General features: G+C 50.8%; 3 protein-coding genes across 9 annotated transcripts; all 3 read left to right on the forward strand.

Moving 5' to 3' along the window:
- The first annotated feature begins 262 nt into the window (after nucleotides 1-262).
- On the forward strand, nucleotides 263-6,996 carry ACBD4 (acyl-CoA binding domain containing 4). 7 transcript variants are annotated; one of them, XM_033091631.1, is made up of 11 exons: nucleotides 263-420; nucleotides 516-669; nucleotides 796-931; nucleotides 1,188-1,308; nucleotides 1,381-1,465; nucleotides 1,739-1,859; nucleotides 2,101-2,187; nucleotides 2,504-2,574; nucleotides 2,666-2,762; nucleotides 3,482-3,621; nucleotides 6,264-6,996. In XM_033091631.1, the coding sequence occupies exons 3-11, from the start codon at nucleotides 838-840 to the stop codon at nucleotides 6,384-6,386; spliced, it is 939 nt and encodes a 312-aa protein (XP_032947522.1). In that variant the 5' UTR covers nucleotides 263-420; nucleotides 516-669; nucleotides 796-837; the 3' UTR covers nucleotides 6,387-6,996. The 7 variants fall into 7 exon arrangements, with proteins under 7 accessions (XP_032947522.1, XP_032947517.1, XP_032947521.1 ...); XM_033091626.1 differs by having other exon boundaries at nucleotides 264-420; nucleotides 2,663-2,762; nucleotides 6,261-6,996; XM_033091630.1 differs by having other exon boundaries at nucleotides 264-420; nucleotides 2,663-2,762.
- Nucleotides 6,997-10,876: 3,880 nt separating this feature from the next.
- Nucleotides 10,877-13,245, forward strand: HEXIM1 (HEXIM P-TEFb complex subunit 1). The gene has a single exon (XM_033090266.1). It carries the CDS (start codon nucleotides 11,571-11,573, stop codon nucleotides 12,645-12,647), a length of 1,077 nt encoding a protein of 358 aa, XP_032946157.1. The 5' UTR covers nucleotides 10,877-11,570; the 3' UTR covers nucleotides 12,648-13,245.
- Nucleotides 13,246-19,793: 6,548 nt separating this feature from the next.
- Nucleotides 19,794-24,546, forward strand: HEXIM2 (HEXIM P-TEFb complex subunit 2). Its single transcript, XM_033090153.1, is given in 4 exon segments — nucleotides 19,794-19,896; nucleotides 21,038-21,107; nucleotides 21,109-21,139; nucleotides 23,536-24,546. Coding segments are annotated over 4 exon segments (1,002 nt in total). The 3' UTR covers nucleotides 24,334-24,546.
- The last annotated feature ends 816 nt before the right edge of the window (nucleotides 24,547-25,362 follow it).

The following is a 25,362-nucleotide window of genomic DNA, read 5'->3' on the forward strand; positions in this document are numbered from 1 at the left end:
CCTCCTCCAGAACTCCTGATCACAGACATGATTTCCTTTTTTATCTACTGCGACTGTTAAGTAGACTTGGGTTCAGCGGACAGAGGCGGGTTTCCACCAGGGGGCGCGAGGACTTCGTGTCATTTCACTATGTCCACCAGGTGGCGCTTCCGCCCGCCTCTGACAGTCCAGGGTTGCGGAGCCGACACGCGGATTCGCCCCGCCTGATTGGGAGAGGCACAACTAAACTATTTGCATAATCTTGAAAGAGCCTCCCTGAGTGGCTGGCGTGTAGAAGCCGAATCTGAAACAGGCTCTCTCATTGGTTTAAGCTTTTCCCCTCGCTCTGCGTCCCCGTTCCGGCCAGACCGGGCCGGGAGGTCAGTAGGAAGCCTCCGGCTAGTGGCGAGACCCAGGTGTCCGGGCGGTGGGCTCTGCGGGGTGAGTGACGGACGGCCGAGCCGGGGTGCGGGGGCCAGGGTGGGAGACTGTTCGCCAGCCCTGACTCCTCTTGGCACGTCTATTTGCCTATCTAGGAGTTGGAGATGTGCAGCTAGAGGGGCTCTGCGACCCCTTGCCACCTGCCTCACCACCCACCCACTGAGATCCTATCCACCCACCCCGGCCGCACCCACGCTACCTTGGGGTAGGCAAAGGAGTCTCCCCAGCCACAATTTCTGACTTCCCCAGGTATCGCACTCGGGCCTCTAAAGAGCTTACTTAGTTTGCCCCTCTGGCAAGTGGATCAGTGGCTTACGGAGGTGTGTGCCCCGGTGGACCCTGGAGGCCGGCTCACACGGAGGCTTATTCTTGCAGAGTGGCTCTAAAGTAGGGCTCCAGGGCTCGGAGCAGCTGGGTATGGGTACCAAGAATGAAAGCCCTGAACCGGACTGCCAGGAACAGTTCCAGGCCGCAGTCAGAGTCATTCAGAACCTGCCTAAGAACAGTGAGGGTAAGGGCAGGGGGACCTGCGTTTGGGGGTTAAGACGACTGGGGTCTACCTCCTAGGAGGCTCTGATCCGTGAAGTCTTTGCAGATAAGTCCCTGCCTGGGCTGCCCTGGGGTTCCCTCTGCCTCCTGCCCCTGACCAACTGCCCTGGGTAGACCCCTCACCGTCTCCGCCCTCTCCAAGAATGGTTCTCCCCCACCTCCATCCTTTTGGAGCTGGGGGTGATGCTCTGCCCTCCACTTCCTAACTTCCTGCCCAGGATATTACCGCCCCTCCTATGAAGAGATGCTGCGATTCTACAGCTACTACAAGCAGGCTACCATGGGGCCCTGCCTGGTCCCCCGGCCTGGCTTCTGGGACCCCATTGGACGATATAAGTGGTGAGCTCCCCACCAGCCGGGCAAACAAGGCTCAGCTGTCAAACCAGCTTCTCACAGCCCTCTGCTCCCCAGGGATGCCTGGAACAGCCTGGGCAAGATGAGCAGGGAGGAGGCCATGTCCGCCTACATCACTGAGATGAAGGTGGTGGCACAGAAGGTAGGGAGAGGCTCCTCTGTCCCCAAGGTCCCAGCCAGGTGGCCTATTCCCCACCCTTCCAGTGCCGCCCCTCATTATGTTTCCTGCACATTGACACCCTGTGGGAATTAGCACCTTCATGCTGTCCCCCTCAACCCTGTCTCTGGCCCCTGACTGGGCACAAAGTGGAGGGTATGAGAGCAGAAGCAGGGTGGAAGGAGCTCAGCTCAAAGGGATAAGGGGGCAGGGGTGGGAGGGGCCAGGAGCTTCCGCAATAAACCTTATCCCCTACAGGTGATTGATACAGTGCCCCTGGGTGAGCTGGCAGACGACATGTTTGGTCACTTAGAGCCCCTGTACCGGCTGATCCCTGACATGCCGAGGCCCCCGGGAACCTTCCTGAAAAGGGTGACAGGTCAGGCCCCCTGGATGGGAGTTCCACAAGTGCCAAGTGAACTGTCTTAGGTCCAGGCCGAGGGGGCTGCTCGGTTGGAGGGGGGCCTGGGGGCAGAGGGCTCCAGGTGATGTCCCTGGAAGGACCCCAACCAGTGCCCCTGATGGGGTGGGTCACAGGCAGAGTCTGGTTAATGGGGAGCAGAGGCCTGATTTCACCGGGAGGCGTCATCGTCTTCTCAGCCCCACCCGTGTCTCTGCAGGATTGAAAGAGCAGGGCCTGAATGGAGACGCTGAGGCTACCCCAGAGCCTCCCTGCCTCTCCAAGGAACCAGCACTCCCAAGCCCAGGTCAGTGCCCGGGCAAGAGGGGCAGAGGGCCAAACCAAGGCCAGGGTTAGGGGCACCTCCTAGTGGTCTGAAGGGCAGAAGGCTGGGCCATGTTGTGCCCATCACACCTCAGGCCCTCAGAGCGAGACGTCCTGTGCTTAGAGGAAGCCAGGAAAAAGATTCTGGAATTCCTGTTCCAGGACCTCACTTCTGGGACCCACCTGTACCTCTTGTGGCAGTAATCTCTACTGTCCCCTGAATAGGTGCCCCTGCCCGGTTACACACCCCTCCCCTCATAGTCTCCCTCTTGTCAGTAACCTATCTACCCCATCCCCAGAGTCCCAGCCATCCAGGGGCATGGATTCTGAGGTTTTCTGTGATTCCCTGGAGCAGCTGGAGCCTGAGATGGTAAGACAACCCCTTGTACTCTCTCTTCTCCACCCCACTGTGTCCTGACTTCTCCCACTGCCCCCTTGGACCTTCTGACTCATTTCAGCAGGTTTGGGGAGAGCAGAGGAGCACACCTGGAGGAGAGCCGGGCACCCTTGGAGGAGAGCCTGACACCAGAAACAGTCCCTTGCCTCCCACAGGGAAAGGTGAAGCTACTGCTCAACCCTTCCCCCTCTCTTGCCCTTCCCCATGCTTCTGGTGCCCCAGGCCTTTCCCTGGCTGTCCTCATGGGGCAAAGGTGAAAGTCCAGTGCTGGGTACTGGAGAGAGCAGCCTCTGCCAAGGAAGGGTTGTCAAACAGCCAGACACTGGCCCGGATGGACAAAGTCCTGGCCCGGCCTCCTCTCCCTGAGGAGCCATCAGGAGCCATCAGGCACTGGGTGAGGGCAGCTGGTGCTAGAGTGCTAGCCCCCTACGTAGCTACAGCTACATGGCCTTGGGAGTCATTCTCTGTCTCTGGGCCTCCCATTTGGGACTCTCAAAGGACAACAATGAGTTCTGCCCTAACCCCTTTTAGAACCTCCATTGTGCCATGTCCCATATGGGCACTTTCATAAATGCTATCTCCTTTATGCCTTTGAGCAATCTGCGCTGTGAGGGAAAGGACATCTCCCTAATTTTCAGACCATAAAATGAGGCTCCGAGAAATTACTGACTTGCCCAAAGTCACACAGCTAGGTGGGAATGCTAGGATTCAAATCCCTGGTGGCCTGTTAGCTGTGTGGATGGACTTTACAACAGTCACACTTGGTACAAGGGATTGTGCCCTACTCTTATTCTTCCCTGGACCTGCCCCAGCCTGCCACCACCCTGTTTCTAGCTGAGTTGCCTCCTGAGTCCCCCTCCCTGTGTGCTGTTCTCCACAGAGGAGTTGAAGGGCAGCCTGCCGGGGCCCCGGGAATTGGATACTTGGCTGGTGGGGACAGTTCGAGCACTGCAGGAAAGCATGCAGGATGTCCAGGGGAGACTGCAAAGCCTGGAGAGCATGCCTGTCCCCCCCATGCAGGTGAGCCCCCCATCCCCACCCCCAAGGCCTGGGGCAAGACTGAGGCAGAACTCTGAGGGTCTCTATTCTGGGCTCTTTATTCAGCCACTTCTGTCTTGGTCCCGGAGTCTCTACCTGCCCACACCTTTGCCTCCTCCGGAGAATTGTGTGACTCAGGTTACAAGCAGGGAACTCAGGGGATCTGAAGTGCTTCTACCCTGGAAAGGAGAGTGGGAAGGGCCCTGTTTTCCTGTCCTTACCTCCCTTTGCCTGAAGAAACATGAAGCAGGAGGACTAATTCCAACAGTCGGAAGAGCCAGGATTTGTCAGCTCTTTGCATTGGGGCTGCGGGTTTCTGTTGTCCCTCAGTTAGGACTTCTGTTCCCAGTTTTAGGGTTTACCCCCCAAAATTCAGCCCTTACATCCCTCCCTCCCTCTGTTTGACTCCCAGATCTGCTTGCCCCTTACACCTCAGCTTCTGCCATTTCTGGAGCCCCAGCTGTGTGCCAAACATGTTGCCATCATCTCATTTGATCCACACAACAACCCTATGAAATAGGTTTTCATTTCCGTTTTACAGATGAGGAGACTACGGCTCTGAGAGGTTAAGTAATTTACCTATGGGCACATAGCCTGGAAGAACCTCTCAGAGTGGCTATGAAGATAATGCATGTAGGTACTTCCCGAGTGCCCAACACACACGAAGACCTCTGGAATGGAGTTCACTGTTATTAACATTAAATGATGGAGCTGGGAGTGGTCCTAGGTCTGTCTCCCTGCAAAGGTGGCTCCCACCATTAACTCTGAGTGGGTCTGTTCTAGAGAAGCCTGGGGTAGTAGAGGCAGGCAAGGGCTGAGTTGCTGAATGTGGGGGATCACTTGGGTGACCCCGGACCCCTTTGGCACAGTGAGTATCAGCCAAGGCGGCAGGAATTTCCTCACGCCCACAGTGGTTAACATTTCAACACCCCTTACCCCTTAGGTCTTTATTTATTTTGTTTACCTTTTATTAATTTCATATGCTGAAGATTTTAAAGATTTCTACCCTGAAAGAATTGGGTTTGCATCTTTAAAAATCAGAACATTCTACTACCTAATTTTATCACACACAATAATCCCTTCATATCATCAAATAGCCAACCTAATTCAAATCTCTCCAGTTGTCCCGAAATTGCCTTTCCCAGCTGCTGTCTGTCCAGCTCAGGAGTACATGCTGCATCTATCCTTTTAAGACTTTTTATTTATTTTTATTTTTATTGTTTTCTTGAGGGCACAGCTCACAGTGGCCCATGCGGGGATTGAGTGGGCAACCTTGGTGTTATTAGCACCACGCTCTAACCAACTGAGCTAACTTGCCACCCCTTGTCCTTTTAAGACTTTAGACCAGTCCCTTTTCCTTGCTACTGACTTGCTAATGAGACTGGGCCAGTGGTCTTGTAGAATGTTCCACTTTTGGGTCTATCTATATCCTTATGGCTAGTTTACATGACCAGATTTCATCAGAGGTGATGTCCTTCACATAACGGGACACATATCTGAATGCCCCACCATTAATGATTCTAACATGGACTACTAGTATGGATCAACGGGTGACAGACTGGTCCCACCATTGTAATGTCATGTTTTCCTCTTGCAGCCAGGGCATGTCCAGTTCCCCGTCCACCCCATTTACCACCCAGATTTGGATAATTGATAGATAATCCTTGCCTGGATCAATAGTTTACTTAGTGGTTGCAAAAAATATTTCACTTTTAAATTCTGTTATCCCTTTAACATTTATTAGCTTATTTTTCTATAGTTTTCTTGATCATCTAGGATTTCCCTGAAATCTAATAATGTCTTATGAAAAGCCAGAATAAGGACTTAATTCTCTTCATCTATTTTTAAAGTAAGGAGTTGATTTAGCAGCCACCTCAATGGTGACAAATTTCCAACCTCCTCTTTTTTTTTGAGTATCATTATGGACTCATGGATTTGAAAGATTCAGTATTTCAATCAATTGCAATTACTCTGTTTGATGCTCAGATTGTCACAACTTGAGTCAGTGGAGACCCTTTCAAGCTGGGTTCTATGTTCTTATAACATGACCTCATTAATCTTTAAAAGTTTCCTTGCTTTCTGGCATAAGATGTCCCACATTCACCTCTACTTTCCCTGCTCCACACCTGGAATCAGTCACTTCTCCAAGGAGCCCTGGCTCCTTTTAGCAGAGAATAGTATTTAGAAACAAAAATCTGAACACCCAGGGTGTTCAAATCTGTACACCTTATTTGAAATATGTTGCACATCCTTTACAATATGGGGTCTTTAGGCCATACCAACAGGGTCATTGCTTTGTGGCCCAGCGGAGACAGCCTAGAAGCCAGTCCCTCCACCCGGTAGCCCCTCCAGGCTCCAGCCCTCTGGGCACCTGGGGTTGCCCTGGGAGGAGGATGTGGGAGGGAGTTGGAGCTTATCTGTCAGGGTCACACTAGGGGCTCCAGGATCCCTTCCCTTCTAGTGGTGCAGATATGGGAGTGGGGTTTTCTCTGCCCCAGTCCTCACAATCTCAGGGAAGTAGAAGCTCCTAGTGAGTTCTGGAAGCAGGTTCCTAAGAAGGGTCCAGTCTGTGCTGAGGCCTGGGCTGACCCCTGACTCCCTTCCTCCCTCCCTCTTGGCAGCAGAGGCCCCAGGCCAGTTCTCGGCCTTGGCCCCGCGGGCTCTCGGGTCCCACGCTGCTATTCTTCCTCCTGTGGCCCTTCGTTGTCCAGTGGCTCTTCAGACAGTTTCGGACCCAGAAGAGGTGACTCTCAATGAAGGCGTCTCTGCAGCCAACGGAGGAAGATATGAGCCCCCTGTCCTGCTGTGCCCTGAGCCTTCCCAGGGTTTAGCCAGAACAGCATTAATTCCCCACCCCCCACCCCCACTATTCAGTGTTTGCCTTGGCACCCTTTCCTTAATGGGGGGTCCCGTATGACCCCACCCTTCCCTGCAGCTTCACAAGGACGCTTCTCCGCTCCCCCTTCCCCCCCAACCACTCAGGCTTCCTTGGGAGGCTGCACTTGTGGTGCAAGTCCCGGGTTCTGGGTTGGCCGGTGACTCGGAGGCGGGGTTGCCGGGTCTCAGCCTCTGTCCTCCCCACCCCGAGTCACCTGACTCTTCTCCTACCCCAGCCTCTCCCTTTGGAGTCGCAGCTCGGGCGAGTTGGGACTTGGGCCGGGACCTGGGATTGGTTGGCTGGGCGGCTTCGGGAGGGAGGCCCGGCCGAGGTGGGGGAAGGCGGAGAGAGCAGGCCCCGGGGGAGGGGCGTGAGCTCCGTTTGCTGGTCTTCCTCTCCGCACACACACTCAGGACGTCTTCACTGAAGATTCACTTACAGATGAATGTTTCGCTAAATAAAATAAAACCTTAATCTTCTGCCGTCTACGAAGTGAAGCGGAAAGCGGGTCCGGGGTGCGCGAGGCCCAGTCCCTTCCCTGCTCCCCACCTCCCTGTGCCTGTGGCCGACCTCCAGAGGCCAGCGGGTGGTGTTTCTGAGGAAGACTGTTCCTCCTCGGGGCAGGGACAAGCGAAGGGAACCCGAAGGCCCGGGTGTTTGAGGAAAGGCGGGGGCAGAGAGGAGCCGGGGTGCCCAGGGAGGGAGGCGGGCCACACCCTCTGTTTGGGGGCGGAGGCCTAGGGTTCCACTCTTCCCGCCCCGCCCCGCCCCGTCGGGGGCCCAGCGTTGCCCGGGAATAGCTCGAAGACTAGGGTGGCTGCTCCCTGCTCGGCGCGCTGGGCGTAGGGTTGGGGTCCTGACTCTCTAGCCCCCGAAGTGCCCACTGCCCGCTTTCCCCTCAGCTGCTCTCTCCTGGTGCTCCCTCTCCGTGGCTCCCGCGCTCCGGCTTTCCCAAGGAACTTTCTGGAAGGCCAAGACCAAGTGGGAGCCTTGTCCCCACCCCGCCCTTAGGAGCGGGGGCGGGGCCCTGCGGGGGGAGCCACCGTCGGGGTGGGCAGAGCTCCCGCGTGGACACAGACCTCCGGGCGCTCCAGGCTGCTCGGGCTCCGAACTTATTTTTCTCACCGCCTGGCAGCCTTGGCCGCCTGGTCAGCGTTGGCCCTGTCGTGCGGGCCGCCCTGGTTCTAGTCAAGGGCCCATATTCAGAGGGGAACCTACCACTCTGAGCACTTCTTAGTGTTGGCGCCTCAGAGGCACTGGCCAAGGTCCCCATCCGTGGAGGGCCGCAGCAGTTTGAGTCCCCTGCAGCTGCCATCACCTGGGCCTCAGGACCTTGCTGCCCTTAAATGAGGGAGAGGCAATTCTGAAGGCCCCTCCTTGGAGACCCTTAAACTCCTGAGTTTCCTCTTTAACCCCTGGCTTTGGCTGCTCTCCCAGACTTGGCCATCACTTGCCCCACTGGAAGCCATGGTCACTCTTTCACTGTCAGTCCTTTTCTCAAGGCGGCGTCCCTCAGGACAGATACACAGGCCCTGCTGCTCCCCAGTCCAGCCCAGGGTTACAAGCAGAGGCTGGATAAACCAGTGTTAAGAATAGACAACAACAGGGCACTGGGAGAGGGACCAAACTGGTGTTGGGGATGCAGGTGTGGGGCAGAAGCTAGCTCCACCACTTGCATACACAAGCTGTGTGACCTGGGCAAGATTCTTAACTGCTCTGAACCTGGGTTGCCCTTGCCAGATAAGGATCTCTTCATCATCAGAAGGCAGTCCTGGGGTTAAATCACCAGGACATGTAAAATGCCTGGCAAAGGGTTAAAACTCAACTAATAGTCAAGTTCCTGGCTTCTGGTTTGATAGAATTCTGGCATTCCATAATATATTAGTCTGGTCACCCCTCCCCTAATACGACAAACGAGCCCAAGCAGCTGAGCCCCGTCCTGGAAATTCAGGGTGGGCTTAGCTGTACCTCACAAATCCCAAGTGGGAGTGCCCAGGAGTCCTCCAGAGTCTGAAAATGTGGTAACCAATTGGGGGCCTCTGACTCAGTGTGAGGGGCAGCTCTTGCTCTCAGGGAGCCCCTCGTGGGACTGATGAAGCAGCACGAAGGAGGGCAGGCTTTGCAGGCGACCTGACTTCTTGGAAGCCCAGAGAAAACCGGCCGGGATGGTCAATTTCAAAACATCTGACTGTGCGCGGGGCACTCTTGCTCTCCTCTCCCTTTGGCCATGCCATCGCCACCTGCCCACAGAACCGTTCCTGAGTCCCCAGACAGGTCCTTTCTTTGGACATGACACTTGCTCTTCACAGAATGCCCTTCTTCATGCCACTGCTTGGAAGTCACCTCCCCAGGAAACTTGCCCACAATTCCCAACTCCTAAGCACCTTGACTCACAAGCTCCTCCTGGATTGTTGTCACTTGCCACTTTGGCTCACTGGGGTTGGATGGCCTCTCCACACAGTCCATGAGCAGCAAGGATGACGTTTTATTCATCCTAACAAATCCTTTGCTAAATGAAGAAATAAGGGCCTGAATTATGCTAAAGCTATTGGGAATGAAAAGCAACTAAATCCAGAGTTCTTGAGAAAAAGGGAATTTTGTATTTGTGGCAGAAAGATGGCACAGGAGTGTCACACTGACCGGAACTGCCACTTAGCTGTCATAGGACCCTAGACAGGTCACTTAATTTCTCTGAGTCTTAGAGATTTCTTATCTCTAAAATGGAGGCAATAATTCCTACCCTAACTCACTGGGCTGTGGTGGGCTCAAATGGTTGTGTGTGTAAAAGCACGTTATACGGTGGAAAGCGGTTGAAATGTCAGCCATTGTTATTAAGGAAGAAATATAGGACGAATGGGTCATTGGGTGTTCGTGTCAAGAGAGAGAAGTGGCGATTACACGGGATTTGAGGCCTGACTGACTAGGGCGGACAGTTTGGGCTACACTGAGGCCCAGGGCTGGGAGTTTGGAATCTGGAGAATTTTCTCAAGAACACGTTTCCATCCCCCCGCCCCCCCCCCCCGCCTCCCCCCATGAATCTACCCCAGTCCTAGGCCAGAATCCTCCTGACCCCCTTTCTGGGCAAGGCCTCTTCCTTGTGGAAGCCTCTTGCTCTGCTTCCCTCCCAGTGTTGCCCAGCGCCCACTGATGAGGAAGAGCCTCTGTGGGTGATACCCCTTTCTCTCTCGGTTAGCCAGGGCTGATTATTTAAATTCATTATTAATTTTGAAGCCCTCCCCAACAAAGAGGCTCATCAGCCGGCCGGGACTCCCCTGTCCGGCTCGGGAAATGCACCATATTGGTTCAGAAGTGACGAGACTACTTCAGCCCCAAGAGACCATTTTCTTCGACAGAAGCTGAGGCCCGGGAGGGAGGGGGCAGAGGCCTTCCCGGCCCAGGCTTCCAGGGAGGCCCGGGCGCACACCCCTCGCTTCCCGGGTCCCGGTCTTGGCAAGAGGCTCGGTCACGGCCCACCGTTTTGCACGGGTCCTTGGGGGCAGCAGCGGCCCTGAAAGACTTGATTGGGGCTGGGGCTCAGCCAATTTCGTCCATGGGCCCCGAGGCCAGTCCGAGGATGGACGTCACTCGTCACTCGGGACTCGAACCTGCCTTCTCATCTCGAGGCCTAGTCCGAAGTTGCTGCGCTAAGGCAGTCACACTGTCGCTTTAAGGCGGCACTTTTTATTCTTCATTTGTTTACTTCTTCATGCGCTTTTCGTTTTCAGCCAAAATGTGTTCATAATATCCATCCGCAAATGTCAGTCCCAAGCACTTACCACATATCTTGAAACCATTTCTGTAATGTTAAGAATCTAGAGTTTATGAAACGTGGGCCAACGTCTCTCTTTAAAGATTTAATCCTCTTTTACGCTTTAGGGACTACTTTTTAGGAATAAACCATTTTTTGCTTCAGTTAACAAATGTTTATGACCTTCAGAACCCTTCCGCTAGGACAGAGTAGGATAACAGGCTTTAAGACGCACCTTTTCATAAAAATATTCTGCGTGGGCCCTCACAGACCGTGGAATCTTCTCGTATTCCTGTAGCAGAATGGTATGGTCCAGGTCCCGCCCCATCTTCTTTGCGATTGGCTTTCCTTCCTCGGCGAGACGCGTGATTCTTGACCAATGGTCGCTCACGTTTCTCCAGCAAGGGATAAACGATAGAGGGAGGTGGCCTAGAAGACGCCCCCTACGCGTTTTGGGATTGGCTACGTCTCACGGCACGTGAGGACGGCGGGCCCGACACATGGGAACTACGATTCCCAGCTTCCTGCAATGGGTACTTCATCACGCATGCGCATGGGCGGGGCGGACAGACTTCTATATAAAAGCGGAGCTGAGGTCTAGGAGGCAGCAGTTGGAAGTTGGCAGGTGGAGAGGCAGGTTGGGAGGGGAAGTTGGGGGAGGAGGCGGAAGAGGAGCTGTCGGAAGGGGGAGGAGGGAGGGAGGGGAGGAAAAGAGGAGGAGGCGGAGGAGAGCTGAGCTGAGCTGAGCATCGAGCCAAAGGGGAGATGAGTTTGTCTGTCCTCGGATGAGGCTCCGGCCGGGCCTAGGGAACTGGGAGCTCGCGTTGGAGCGACACCCGTGGAAGTGGGAGGAGGTGGCTCTGGGTCCTTAACCCCTTGTGGGCTCTGCGGCAGGGGATTTAACCCTTTGTGGATCCGGCCCCTCGGAGGTAGCGTCATCGGGTAGTTTTAACTCCTTCGGGGCTGGGTTTAACCCGTTGGACTTTACCTCATCTCCTTGCCCATCTACTCCTCGATCGTGGGGGCGCTCTGCTTGGAGGCTTGAGGCCCACCCCCTCCACATTACGTACTGTTCCTGCTGCTGCACCCCTTTGGACCCGCTGTGGGCGCTTAACCCTTTACTGACGAGCTCCCCCAAGTTGCAATTGGAGTTGGTTGACAGAAGGATTGGCTAAAGGCGTCACTGCAGGAATTGCTGACCGAAGTGGACTCTGTTGGACATTTTAAAAAAGAAAAACCTCTTTTTTTCCTTTAAGGACTTACAGCCAACATTTTTCAAACTTCCAGAAGAGGACTCTGTTAGCCATGGCCGAGCCACTCTTGTCGGAATATCAGCACCAGCCTCAAACTAGCAACTGTACAGGTGCTGCTGCTGTCCACGAAGAGCGGAACCCCGATCGACCCCCAGGCGCGGAGGAGCGGGTGCCCGAGGAGGACAGTAGGTGGCAATCGAGAGCGTCCCCCCAGTCGAGTGGCCGTCCAGGGCAGGAGGGGGAAGGGAGCCTGGAACCCAAGCCGCAGCCTCTGCAGACCCAGGTCTGTCTAGAACCTAGCTGCCCAGAAGCTGACGAGAAGGGCCAGAATGGGGACGACTTGTCCGCTGGCGGAGCACCCCCGCCGGCGGCGGGAGGGGAACCGAGGCCCGAGGCCGAACCGCTCACCCAGCCATGTCACGACTCCCAGGCCAATAAGTTGGGGGCTCCTGCCGCAGGGGGCGAGGAGTCGTGGAGACAGCAGCAGAGACAGCTGGGCAAGAAAAAACATAGGAGACGCCCCTCTAAGAAGAAGCGGCATTGGAAACCATACTACAAGCTGACCTGGGAGGAGAAGAAAAAGTTCGACGAGAAACAGAGCCTGCGAGCTTCGAGGATTCGAGCCGAGATGTTCGCCAAGGGCCAGCCGGTCGCGCCCTATAACACCACACAGTTCCTCATGGATGATCACGACCAAGAAGAGCCGGATCTCAAAACCGGCCTCTACCCCAAGCGGGCCGCTGCCAAATCCGACACCAGCGATGAGGACTTTATGGAAGAAGCGGGCGAGGAGGATGGGGGCAGCGATGGGATGGGAGGAGACGGCAGCGAGTTTCTGCAGCGGGACTTCTCGGAGACATACGAGCGGTACCACGCGGAGAGCCTGCAGAACATGAGCAAGCAGGAGCTCATCAAGGAGTACCTGGAGCTGGAGAAGTGCCTCTCGCGCATGGAGGACGAGAATAATCGGTTGCGGCTGGAAAGCAAGCGGCTGGGCGGCGACGACGCGCGTGTGCGGGAGCTGGAGCTGGAGCTGGACCGGCTGCGCGCCGAGAACCTCCAGCTGCTGACGGAGAACGAACTGCACCGGCAGCAGGAGCGACCGCCGCTGTCAAAGTTTGGAGACTAGACTGAAACTTTGGGGGGGAGGGGGCAAAGGGGACTTTTTACAGTGCTGGAATGTAACATTATATACATGTGTATATAAGACGGTGGACCTTTTTATGACACATAATCAGAAGAGAAAATCCCTTGCTTTGGTTGGTTTGGTAAATTTAACTATGATGTAGCTTGCGTGCTTTCTCCTGTTCTTTAATTATGTGAAACTTGAGGGTTGCTTTTCTTGTTTTTCTTTTTAGAAGGTTTTGTTTGTTTGTTTTTATGTGCAAGTAATTTGACCAAGTTATGCGTTTTTCTGTTAAAAACCCTCTCCTTAAACGGAGCTATGAGGTGGCCAAATCTGAGAACCATTAAATTCATTCTAGATATAATAAATTTAATATTTGTAAATGGAACAGTTTGTGTGATTTCTAGAGCTAATTCAAAAACAGTACTGATTTTATGCCATTGCATTTTTTGGGGGTAAAGAAATCATTAAATTTGTCAGTTTGAAAAATCTTTAATGGGAGAATTTTCAGTTTGCCGATTTTTCCCTTGAGTGGGTTTTGGTATGCTACAAGCTACAGTTCAGGCAAAATATAAAGATGTAAATATAGCGTCCAACTTAAGTGTGCTTGCTTTCTAGTGCCTCGGTTTTCTTTCTTCATGCTGGAGAAATAAATGTGTTGGGTGTTTGGAGAGTAGAAAGTGGCTAAAATCGGAAGTTTAAAATTTAATTCTGCTTCTCAATGGTCATTCAGAAGTCTATTAACAAAAAAGTAAACCTAATTTCGCCGTTAGACAACTGACAGCCTCATTTCATTCCTACAAGTAGGTTTTCAGTAATCCCCCACCTCCCCACCCATGAGGCTGAAGAGTTCCTGGATGCCTGGAAGAGACTCTTGGTAAACCTCTTGCTTAACACAAGCGATGGCTGGATCAATTTGTGGGGCAGTACTTTATGTTAAGATGTTTAGAGGTAGGGAATATCAGATTTACGTAGCAAACGGCTGTTTGCGGCATTCCAAGGACTTACCCTAATTGTCCAATACTTGGGGGCTCCCTATACCAAAAAAAGGGATAGGAGCTGTCCACCTTTCCATGAGGTCAAACTAAAATTAGAAATGCCCCCTCACTGCAAATCAAATATAAAGCTTCTGGTTAAGGAGCTAACTTAATTCCTTCGGGGCTGAGTGGAAACACTGCATTCCCTGTACATCCACTATTCTATCTCCCTAAACTGTGCTGATAGCAACAATTCTTGAGCAGCTATGCGGGGAGGTCCTGGGAATTTCTGCTCCCAAATCAAAAGAAATTACAAGATTGTTCCCTCCTCTCACCATGGTTAACCCAGCTCACCTTCACCTGCCCTGCGTCAGTGTTTCCTTAGGGCAATTGCACTACTCAAATCATTAGCACAGGGGTTTAACTTGGGGTCTTAGAAAGCAGAGTGCCTTGCGGTCCACTAACCCCATGAAATTACGTTAACTTGCGTTATGTGTGCATTTTTCTGGGGTAAAGGATTCAAGAAAATCACGAGATTGTCAAACTTCTTGAAGGTTGAAAAAAACCTGCAGAGAAAGGAAACCACCTCCCATTGGGAATCTTGCTCTTGCAGCTAAATCGAGATAGTAGAGGTGGTAGAACTTCAAAAGTGAAATGCACCTTATGGTGCACAACACACAAATAAATGAATCAAGGGAAATTATACCAGTCAAGAGGGACTTAGGGCCTTCAAAGCTAGACAGAGCTGGCCCTATTCTGGCAGATGGTCTACTGGAGACAACGTGTGATCAGTTTTTCCTTTGGCCTAAAGTTAAATGTCTATTTTGAAATAGTTTTCTTCGTGTTTTTAATTTTCCTTCTGCTATGATGTCATGCAGCAGTCCCAGAAACCTGGCTGCTTGGTGGAAAGGCAGCAACACTGCCCTCTGGCTTTCCAGTGCAGCAGAAACCTCTTTGAGTGTACAAGGATGCTGCAGTGATCACCTCTGATTTTAGAACCTCTTCGTAATAAGATGTATTCATGTATAATGATCTTGTTTCCCTATTATTAGTCTTGGAAAGTTTTTATAAGTGCATTTATCATCAGAAAAAAATAGTGTATGCTTTACTTAGAAGAAACTCAGTCTTAAAAAATATATAAATAATTTAGTTTTAATTCTCATATATTACTCTGATTTGCCTTGAGATATGCAACTTTCTGAACTTTGCTTTCAAAGACACTGGCACTTTACTATGTTTATTGCATTTATGTTCTCAGGATGATGAGGTTTGTATGAAATTTCAGTTTCAACACTTTCTACGTTGAAACACCTGACTAACATATTGCTCTCAGGGCAGAGAGAAGACTAAATTACCTATATTAACAGGAGGTTGTGATGACAAATGATCCTCAAGTCCACTCTAGCCTTTCACTGAAGTCCTCTCTGCCAAACATTTCAAACGAGCTGCACAAAAGACCATGCTTACACGTTGGCAATTTCTTTTCAGTTTGTTCCCTTTCTAATTACTGGGGCCTGGGTATCCAGCCAGGGCAAAGCGTTTCCCAGACTTTGAGAACGCTGGCTGGATAGTTTAATCCTCCTTTGGGTAAGAAAAACTTTTCTTGGGCTAGCCTGTAAGATAAAAAGGCCCTCAGGAGACAGGGCCCTTTAGAGTCAGTTTGGTGAGAGAAAGCCAAGTAGTTCCAGACTCGTTTGGTTCTGAAAAATAGACTACGCATCTCTAAAGAGAGGAAACATGACAAAAATTAGACTAGACAAGGAGTAAAAAAACCAGGATCCCAATCATACCTCTAACATCTAATAGCAGTGCAACCCTGAACATACCTCTCAAACTCTGCCTCATTCATCAGCAAAATGAGGCTGATGAAGGCTACTTTACATAACTGCTATAAAGGATTAAATTCGTATGAAAATGCGCTACACATACATACAACAGTTGCCCACTTCATCAGTATTTTAATTTTCACTTCATCCAGGATCTATAAAAATATAAATTGTAGGTAAACATAAAAATCCTTTGCTTGGGGAAATGTAAATAGACATATCTTACCCTAATGACTTCAAAAGTTAAGAGAAACCAGAGTGAATCCAAGAAATCATTTTTATCTACAACTGAATAGTTTATCTTCAGAAAAATCAAAGGCTGGCTACATTCAAACATTAGGTAATACACTCCAGGTGTCCCCCTGGCACTTACACCCAGAACAGCTGGCAACAGATACTCACAACAGTGTGGTGGAAAAGTTGGCTAAAGACAGTACTGGTACCTGACTGAGTATACTTGAGTGTGTGGGTTTTGAGGGTTTTTTTTTAATTATTTTTCACATCTGACAAGATCATTGGAATAAAATTCCACTTTACTATGCTTTCTCATGTAAAATGTAAATGATTAATGCTAGAATGAAAAGTAATTTTTAACAGAAAGAAGATGTCAAATGCAGGCCCTTAACCCTGTGAGGTTTGCTGACCAAAGAGAAATAGTCATACCTCGCAAGAGGAATGAAATATATGGTCTAAGAGGCAAAGATTCAATCTTTGGCCAATTTTTGTCTTTGAATACTGGAAAGCTTACAACCTCATTCCATTTCTTGTTGAAAAAACAAAGGCTGGGTTTAGACAGATCAAGAACGCAGCTCTCACAAATCCTGAATAAACTTTTTCTTGGGTTTTACTCAATTATGACAAAGGATGTAATAACATGCCCACCAGCAGGAATAAAATCCTAGTTCACTAATAAACCTTTGCACACCATCAAAATTCTTTCAAATGGTTGAACTGTTGGTAAGGCTTTTGAAATCGTGTGATCTTTCAATACAGCACCAAGAGCAGTTAGTTACATTGGCTTACTTTTTTTTTTTTCCAAGAACAGCAAACATTCAGAAGGGAATTGTAAACTCTCATCTGAAGTCATATTCTATTTGACATATTCAATGACTTTGTGTAGTGTTAAAAAGCTGCGGGTCTGCAGTGAACAGAGGATATTCCTGAAGGAAACGTGGGAGCTTTAGAGTGCTCCATGCACAAGAATTGGAGACAATGATAGCATCACTGCTCTTGTCAGCTGCTCAGCAGAACTTGTCCTAACCTCCAGAGTCAGCAGAGGAGGTTCATTTGAAGTTCTGCAGCCTGCTCTAAACATGTAATTCCGCATACCTGGATAACTGCAGCACAAATTTAGGGCAAAGGCAGAAGAACAAACTGGAGGATGGAAGGGAATGTCTAAGAGGTTAGTTCTACCTGCCTCTCTAATTATTACTAAAAGTGTACTTAATAAAACAGCAAACATTTGAACAACTCAGACAAAAGACAGAGGAGCATGGTGAGAGCTAAACAGCAAGTAAGAAATTGGTGAACTGTGGAAATCAAATAGTTTAGAAGCAACTTCATCTGCAAAGAATCAATGAATCCTGCTTACACATAGCCACTAGTCCCCAGGAGTTGGCCATTAGGCAAATGTAAAATATCCAGGACTCCACAGTAACAACTGCTTGGTACCCTGAGAGATTGACCCTTGTTCAGCCTATTTGGATGGGCACCTTTTGTGCTGCCACGGGCACACTTCAGTAAAGCAGGCCTCCCAACTGCCCCAAATAACCTTTGAAGCCGAAGTTCTAAAGTTCCCAAAGAATAAAGTTATAGCTAGTAAATGTTTAGACAGCTACTGAAGAATAGCTACTCCTCAAGGAATTTGAGGGAGACAGCATTGATACCATTTTCAAATTAGGAAACTGAGGCATATAGGATTTGTAGAATTTGTCATAAACCACAAAGCAATTCACCTGAAAGGAGAAAGCTGAGGAGGAAGTTGAAGGTCTGGTTGAACATTGGATGAACAACAGACTCAGCAACAAAACATTCTGGCCTACTCCTTAGGATTTGGCCTCTAGCCAAGCCAACCAATCAGTGGTAGCATATACGCGAAATTGAACTTGGAGTTCCTAACTTCCAGTCCTGTTTTGCTCAGTAGATAACCAAGGGACCATTAACAAACTGGTTTTATTCCCAACTTTTCTTATCAAGAAATGGAAAAACTTATGGGTTAACTTTAAATAAGCTTTCTTCTTTATAAATAACAAACATCTGCACCATTTAGTAACATTCAAAGGTTTAACTAGATTACTTCACAATGGAGGATGAGTCACAAGAGTGTGGGATCTTCCTCCATTAAATTCTTGACAGAAAAACCACGGACTCTTTAGAGCCCCTTTCAGCTTCTGTAACTATTTAACTTAGCTCCTACCAAGTCAGAGTCAGCGTTTCCTAACTCGAATCTTCTCTTGATCTGAAGAAGTATAAAATGAACACGATGTAAGCCAAAATCAACCTATAGTATGAATCGAGTCAAATGAAGCTTCATTTAGGATTAAATGGTTCAAATTTTGGATTAAGTACTGAAGTCAAAGCTGATCATATTTTTGCAATCCAGTTTTGAAGCTTTCTCTGAGAACATCTGGGGGACAGGGCGAGAATACAGTTAAAGCTATGGAACTGTCACTCTTACAACATTAAAAAAAATTACTTTATTAATAGGAACAGGGATTCAGTTCTGAAGAACCTTCAGAATAGATTCTTGCTATTAAGGCCGAAGGCTTAGGAATGATCTGATCATCACTAATTGGCAATGAGTTTCATCACAAGGTACCCTCAAAGATAAAGCTCACTGCCCAGTCACTGGCCTACTTCAGAGTCCACCTAGGCATGATTTTAATGGACATTTTAGCAACAAATTAAGATATTCCTGAGCTGTAAATCTCTCTCAATTTAGATTTCGAGCAGTAGAGATGGTTTAATCTGCAATTCAAGAAAAGAATTTCACATCAAACTTCAATCTTTAAGAAGCCCCTACAGCTGTAACCTAAGTTTGAGTATTTATTTTTTTCAGAGCAGGTCTCCCTTATATCCCCCCACTTCCCGGGCCCCCAAACTCCACCTATGTGAAATAGCTCCAAAGTGCAATTTCTATTTTGGTAGCATTTAGTATCTACATTAGAGATTTTCAGTTACTTGGAATTTCAACATATAGGTTTCCTAGTAACAATGCACCAGTGACAAAATACTCCCATTTAGTTGTTTGTGGAGAAAAGTTCTTTAAACTGGAAAGAATTTGTAGTCTTACAGACTACATTAGAATTAGTTCGTATTTTCCTCTAGGAGGGCAGACATTTCTCCAAAAGTTTTGGTAAAAGTTATGGCTCAGATTTCAAAATGCAAACAGATGTTCCTGAAGCATCTGAAATGGGCCACTCCATTTTTATTCCCAGAGCCATGGCGACTCTTAAGTTATTTTGTGTCCCCACCCTGTAAAAGGAACCCCCCCCCCCTTTGATGTAAACTTTCAAGAGAAGTGAAACAGCACACTTTTGGCGTTTCCCAAAGTGGCTGGCGACTTGTGAGGTCAGACCGTTCCAAGAATCGGGGCCTGGATAGGATAAACCTTGAGGGCAAGAGCACTCAGAAATTTCCAAGCACGGGGCTCATGAAGGTTTCTACGTGCCCCCATCTAGTTGGTCCCAGGGAAAATTAGTGGTTGTTACAGTAGAAAGAAGGCTGTTCCTCTTTGCAGCCCGGGCCGCCGGATGGCCTTGGTGTATGGGTGGGGGGGAAGGACGACACGGTGGGTGCACCTGGCTCTCCGATCTCGGAGCCTCCAGCTCACTGCCACGCCAGAGGGACGCACAGTCAGGGCTACGACCTCCACCCTCCCCCGAGGCGCCAGTCTTTGGAATCTGGCGTCGCCCCCACCTTGCCCGTCGAAGTGCGGGTCCCGCTACGCTGGGCCTCGCCGCCATACCCAGACCGAATGGGGCTGAGCAAAGAACCTTGGCAGAGCTCGGCCTCAAGATCTGCGCCCCCGTGAAAGGAGAGCAAGGAGAGTCGTTTCACCCAGTCTCTCCCCAATTGGGATCTCGGGAAACACGAAGTTATTACCCAAGAACCCCGCCCTCCGTGAGAGGCGAGGCTGCAGGGCTGCCGGGACGGTTTGAGGACCAGGCCCGGCCGGGAAGACTCCAACCTTCAACCCTCCGGTCCCCGGTCCCACTTCCCGCCGTCTCCCGGCACCGCCACTTCAGGCAACCCACTCGGCCCGGCCTCTCCCCGCGCCCGGACCACCCCCCATGGGGTGCTCTCACTGCGCAGCGAGTCCCTCCGCTGCCTCCTCCCAGCCCAAAATGGCGGCGGCGGCCACCGATCCTTCTCGTCGCCTTCCTCTAGGGCCGCGGATCCCTCCGCGCCCAAGCCCCTCCCGTCTCAGCCGGATTTATTTTCTGCCTAGTAAAGATTAACGCCATCAATGAACTCTTTAATTGAGCTTTGGAGGCGGATCCCGTTGTGCTTCCGCACAGCTAATCGTTGACGAAAGTGAGTATATTGGCAGACGAATTGACCAATCAAAGAAGGCAGCGGTGAGCGCGGGACGACACACGCTCAAGGGTAGATGGGTTTTGGAGTTCTTGGTGTGGCTGTTGACGTGACAGGATCTTGGTCAGCCTTTCCAGGCTAGAAGAACTACAATCCCCAGCAGGCGCCGAGTTATCAGGCTGCGCCCTCCCCCAGCTTTAGTGCCTGAGCGACTTGACCAGAGCTGCTGCAACTGCAGCAAAAGGTAGGGCTGAAGCATTGGGAATTGCACAGACAGGCGATCACACAGATGTAGTCGTGTGCACAGCCCTTAACAGCAAATAGGTCAGTTCCGCCTTTGTAAAACCTCCTTCCCGCACCATTTTTCCTTTTCCAAGGAATCCATCCTTATCCCAGTTGGGATTCCTCTCAGCTGCGTGCAGTGCGAAGACTTCTTCCCCTTTCCTCTGTTTCCGTATCCTGAGAGGAAGGAGAGAGGCAGGCCAGGCCCTGTAGATGAAAAGGTCTCAGTCCCAGCTTCAGCCCAGGCCCAGCCATGTTTCTTGAAACATTGACTTCTGGAGCCCAGCCTCGGGAGGAGACTGGAGGTTGCAGTTAAGATTGAGGCCTCTGGAAAGCACTTCTCCTGAGCTTGCTACATATTTTCTTGTTGGAGCCACTGCCCCACTCCACTCCCTGCCTCTCCAGGTCCTTGCTGTTTGTATATTGACCTCAGGCAGTCTCTGCCCCACCCCTTCCTTGGCCCTACTCCCCAGTTGGCAGTCTGGACCTCAGTGATTTCTAGGAGAACAGTATAGGATGTAAGTCCTGGCCTGGAGCATAACAAACAGGACTGGAAAGAAGACTTCTTAATCCCTATTTGCCCCTTGCTGGTTAGAGGTGTGAAAACCAGGGTGTGGAGGCAGCCTAGAGGGCCTTCATTTGAAAATGAGGGTGTGCAGGTTTGGTGCTACAAAATGGCTGCTGCTGCCTTGGTAAAAAAAATTCCTGGGCAGCCAGAGTCTTCCCGAGAATTCTCCTTCAGGATTTAAGTTTCTGTTGTTATTTAAAGCAGGTGTCACTAGGCATCTGCTGAGAGATTTGGAACAGAAGAAGGTGGCCACTCCGAACCAGACCTACTGTAATAGAGTTACCAGCAGCCCTGGAGGAGGCCAAGGTAAGCTTCCTTTCCCGACTGCCTGAGCGCCATGAACGTGGATTTTGCCTTTTGGGATCCTAGCTTCTTATCTAAGATGTGTTGGCAGATTTGGAAAACCAGTATTTTTAAATGAGTCCCTACTATGTGCTGGGCAATACGCCAGATGCTACATCTGTGCTATTTCATGACATTCTAGTAGCCCTTCAAGGTAGGATTTTTTTATTTCTATTTCAAAGAAACTAAGGCTCTAAGAGCTGAAATACTTTCTCTAGAATCATGCAGCCAGCAAGCAAAAGACCCAAGGTTTAAACTTAGGGCCTTCTGTCAGCAGAACCCTGCCTTGCATTTTGTCCAGGCTGAGAACCAAGTCTGAAGCAGGGAAAATAGTTCGAGCAGTTGGTTCATAATTTGGGATGGGGTGGGGGGTAAGATATCACCCAGGAGAGTAGGAGAGACAGATTGCATCAGGCCCTCAGAGTGTCCCCTTCTGATCTAGCAAAGAAGCCCCAACCCCCCCAGCCCATGCGCTTTCTTACTGCCTCCACCTTGCCCATTCTCCACCCCCAGTCCACAACCCCCTATAGTTGAGGAGCGAACTCAGCTTCTCTGACTCATCCTACCTAGCCACTTCCAGTGTTTCCTGGATTTATTTAATTTGGATTTCACGACATGTGAAGGCTAGAAGGCTCAGAAGGGGCAAAGGACTCCCCCCCCGTCAAACAGCTCACCTGCAATAGTGGTAACAGTGGTAGAGGGACAAGCCTCCAGGAAGGAGGCAGCATGCGGGGCTGAGGGGCAAGATCATTAGGGGACATTTGCTGAGGGTGGGGAGCAGGTGAATGATTGTGTACACACAAACAAGACACCCTGCCTCATAGTTCCCAGCAGCCTTGCTTCTTCCCAGCTGGGACAGCGCTCTGTCTCATTTGGCCCAAGACACTTATGGAGACAAGGCCTGTCGCCCTTGATTGATGATCTCCCTGCCGGTGAAGTAACAATACAACAACAAACAACACACGCACACGCACTCTAACATACTTCCTGTCCCCTGAGGTTCTCTTCAGAGTCTCCGGAACACAAGTAACATACCTCTAGCGCTCACAGGGCTGCGTACATCTCCCTGACATACCCCATGATTGTATGGACTCATGCTCAGATGGCTCTGAACCATATTGCACATTACAAAACAACATACCAGTGGTAGTATTATAGTTATTATTAGAACGCCCCAAACCACAAACTTAGAGCAACTCATTCCCCCTCCCCCACACTTAGTACTCCCACCCTCACCATGACAGAGATAACCAGATGCCCTGAACACACACACTCTCGTGACAGAATCTTTTCCACCTCTTAGATAAGTTCTGTAATTCTCTCAGCTACAAGACTGGAAGTTGACCTGGATGGTCCATTCTCTTTCCTGCCCCAGCTTTTGCCTGGAATAAATGTACTTTATTTTCTTCACCCTAGAATGACAGAAAGGAGAGTCTTGTGTTCTAATCTCTTTTGGATCCCCTTCTCTTCTGGGCCTTATGTCATTTAACATGTGTTTGTTAAGTACTGCTTACCTTGGGCCGTGCATAGGGACGCAGTGATGAACTAAACAGACAAGACACATTCTTAGAGGAGGAAGACAGATGGTGAATGGTGCCATGCTAAATTTGACCTGGGCTGTTAACTGGGTCATGTGATGGGAAGTCAGTGGGGAAGGGAGATGGGCGGGCTGCTTTCGATAGAGTGGTCAAGGAGGGCCTCTATGAAGAGGTGACATTGGAACGAAGCCCTAAAGGAGAAAAGAGTCGGCTATCCAAAAAGCTGGAAGCAGGATCAGCTACCTAATTTGTGGGGCACAGTGCAAAGGACTCTTGATTCAAAAAATATGAAGAAATTCAAGACAATGACAGCAGTGCATTAAGCAAAGGGTGGGGCCTTTCTGAAGTGGAAGGGGCCTCTGTGCAACTGCATGGGTTGCTTGCCCATGAAGCCAGTTCTGTCTGAAAGACAAGCTTTCTAGGAAGAGGGAAGAGCAAATGTCTTTTGGGCATCTGAGCAAGCAAATGCATCAGGAGCCACTTTCCATCCTGCTTTTCTCCTTTCCTATATCATTCATTCATTCAAATAGTATATACTGAATGCCTACTCTGTGCCAGGTACAGTTCTAGGTATTGAAATTACAGAGTGAAATACCAGGCGAAATTCCTGCTTGCCTGTGAGTTTGCTTGGGGCCGGTTGGGGGACAGACAGTAGACAGGTAAGCCATAACCGAACAAATGGTGGCAGAAGGGCGACAGTTACAGAAGGACCAAGTTAGCTGGGTGTGGAAAGTTCAGATTCAGACAGTGGGGGACAGGAAAGGATTCTACCACCAGGGACAAGCTGGCTGTGATCTATCCTTTCTCATGCTCTCTTTTTAGATCTCTAGTGCTCCTGGGAGCCCAGAAACACCCCCTGAGCCTCATGAGCCTGGTGGTTCCCTGCCCCCGACACCCCGGATGGAGAGTAGCCCCTCAGAGGAGGAAGATCCTATGGGGGCTGGTGGAGGCCTGGGCTGGAAGAGTAGGGGTCTCCGGACCCAGAGCCCAAGGGGCTACTCAGTGGAGTCCGCACTGGGCCGGAAGAAGCACCGCCGGCGGCCTTCAAAGCGCAAGCGGCATTGGCGACCCTACCTAGAGCTGAGCTGGGCTGAGAAGCAACAGCGGGATGAGAGGCAGAGCCAGAGGGCCTCCCAGGTCCGCGAGGAGATGTTTGCCAAGGGCCAGCCCGTGGCGCCTTACAACACCACCCAGTTCCTGATGAATGACCGAGACTCTGCGGATCCCGACCTGGATGTGCCTCGTGGGGCCTCCCACCCAGGCCCCAGTGGGGAGAATGAGGCTGGGGACGGTGACAGGCGGGGCCAAGCTCATGGTGAGTTCCAGCAGAGGGATTTCTCTGAGGCCTATGAGCGCTACCACACTGAGAGCCTGCAGGGCCGCAGCAAGCAGGAGCTGGTGCAAGACTACCTGGATCTGGAGCGGAGGCTGTCGCAGGCCGAGGAGGAGACACGGAGGCTGCAGCAGCTGCAGGAGCGCCGCGGCCGGCAGCCTGGTCGCCACGTGGAGGAGCTGACTGCCGAGGTAGAGAGGCTCCAGACGGAGAACCAGCGGCTTCGGCAGGAGAACGAGATGTGGAACCGAGAAGGCAGCCGAGGCAGTGGGGAGCTGGGCACCTAGGGATGCCCCCCAGTCGTGTCGACCCAAGGAGACAGTCCCATTTCACATACACTCAGGCCAGCTGGGTCTCACGGAGGCAGGCAGCAGATGAGAACCGCTCTCAACAACCCTGTGCCTCATGAGAACAGCTCAAATAGTTCAGATGTCCACCTTGTCATTTCCGCAGTTTGTTCTTTGATGTCATCTTATGTTTCATGAAGAAATTAAATGGTTCTGGTGAAATCAAATGTGAGTGGCTGGGATTGATTTCACCAGGGCTCTGAGAATCAAAGCACATTCATCCCAGAGAGGTTTGGGAGTGGGGTCCCAGTGCCCCCTTTTCCCAAGCCCGGGAGGACAACAGACCTCTTCACTGAGGACCTATCAAGATACCCAGGATGCCTGAATTCTGCTCCAGACTGCTCTGAAGGTTTTCTAGAGGAGGATGCAGAGGTGGGGGGACTCAGTCAGGAGCCCCAGGGTTCAGTGGGAACTTGATTTAAGATGCCAGACCAATGGGAGAAGCTGGAGATTTCTCCAGAGGAGAAAGGGCTGGGACTTTTGGAGAAAGTCCAGGGGTTCCTTCAGGGTTTGTTCTCCCTATCTTCCCTACACTTTAGAGGGTTGGGCTAGACGAAGTCTGGGTGCCCCGTGTCTCCTTGCCCTTGACAACCCCCCACTCCCACATCTCCCAGCCAGGGGTTGGGCAGGTTAGTCATCTGTTTGCCCCCTTGCCTCTTGGAAGGACACTTACAAGCACTGAAGGGCAGTTTTCTCCTGATGGAAAATAAGCCCAAGAGGTAGAGAAGGGCAGTGAATCGATCCTTAGCAGAGCTGGTAGCCTGGCTTTCCAGGTGCTGGCTATGCATCTGCGCATCCTGCTTCTCTTAGTCTAATCACCTGTATGGTTACTTCCCTCTGAGGTGAGCCCCTCACCTGTCCGCACATAATAGAGGGCTGAGTCAGCCTGGATGATGCAAATATCACCAACATGCCAGCATTGTTAGGCTCTGAAACGAGCTCGTACACCCCTCACACTCAGACCCGCCC

Source organism: Rhinolophus ferrumequinum, chromosome 21 (genome assembly GCF_004115265.2).
Source record: "Rhinolophus ferrumequinum isolate MPI-CBG mRhiFer1 chromosome 21, mRhiFer1_v1.p, whole genome shotgun sequence".
In the NCBI taxonomy this organism is placed as follows: domain Eukaryota; kingdom Metazoa; phylum Chordata; class Mammalia; order Chiroptera; family Rhinolophidae; genus Rhinolophus; species Rhinolophus ferrumequinum.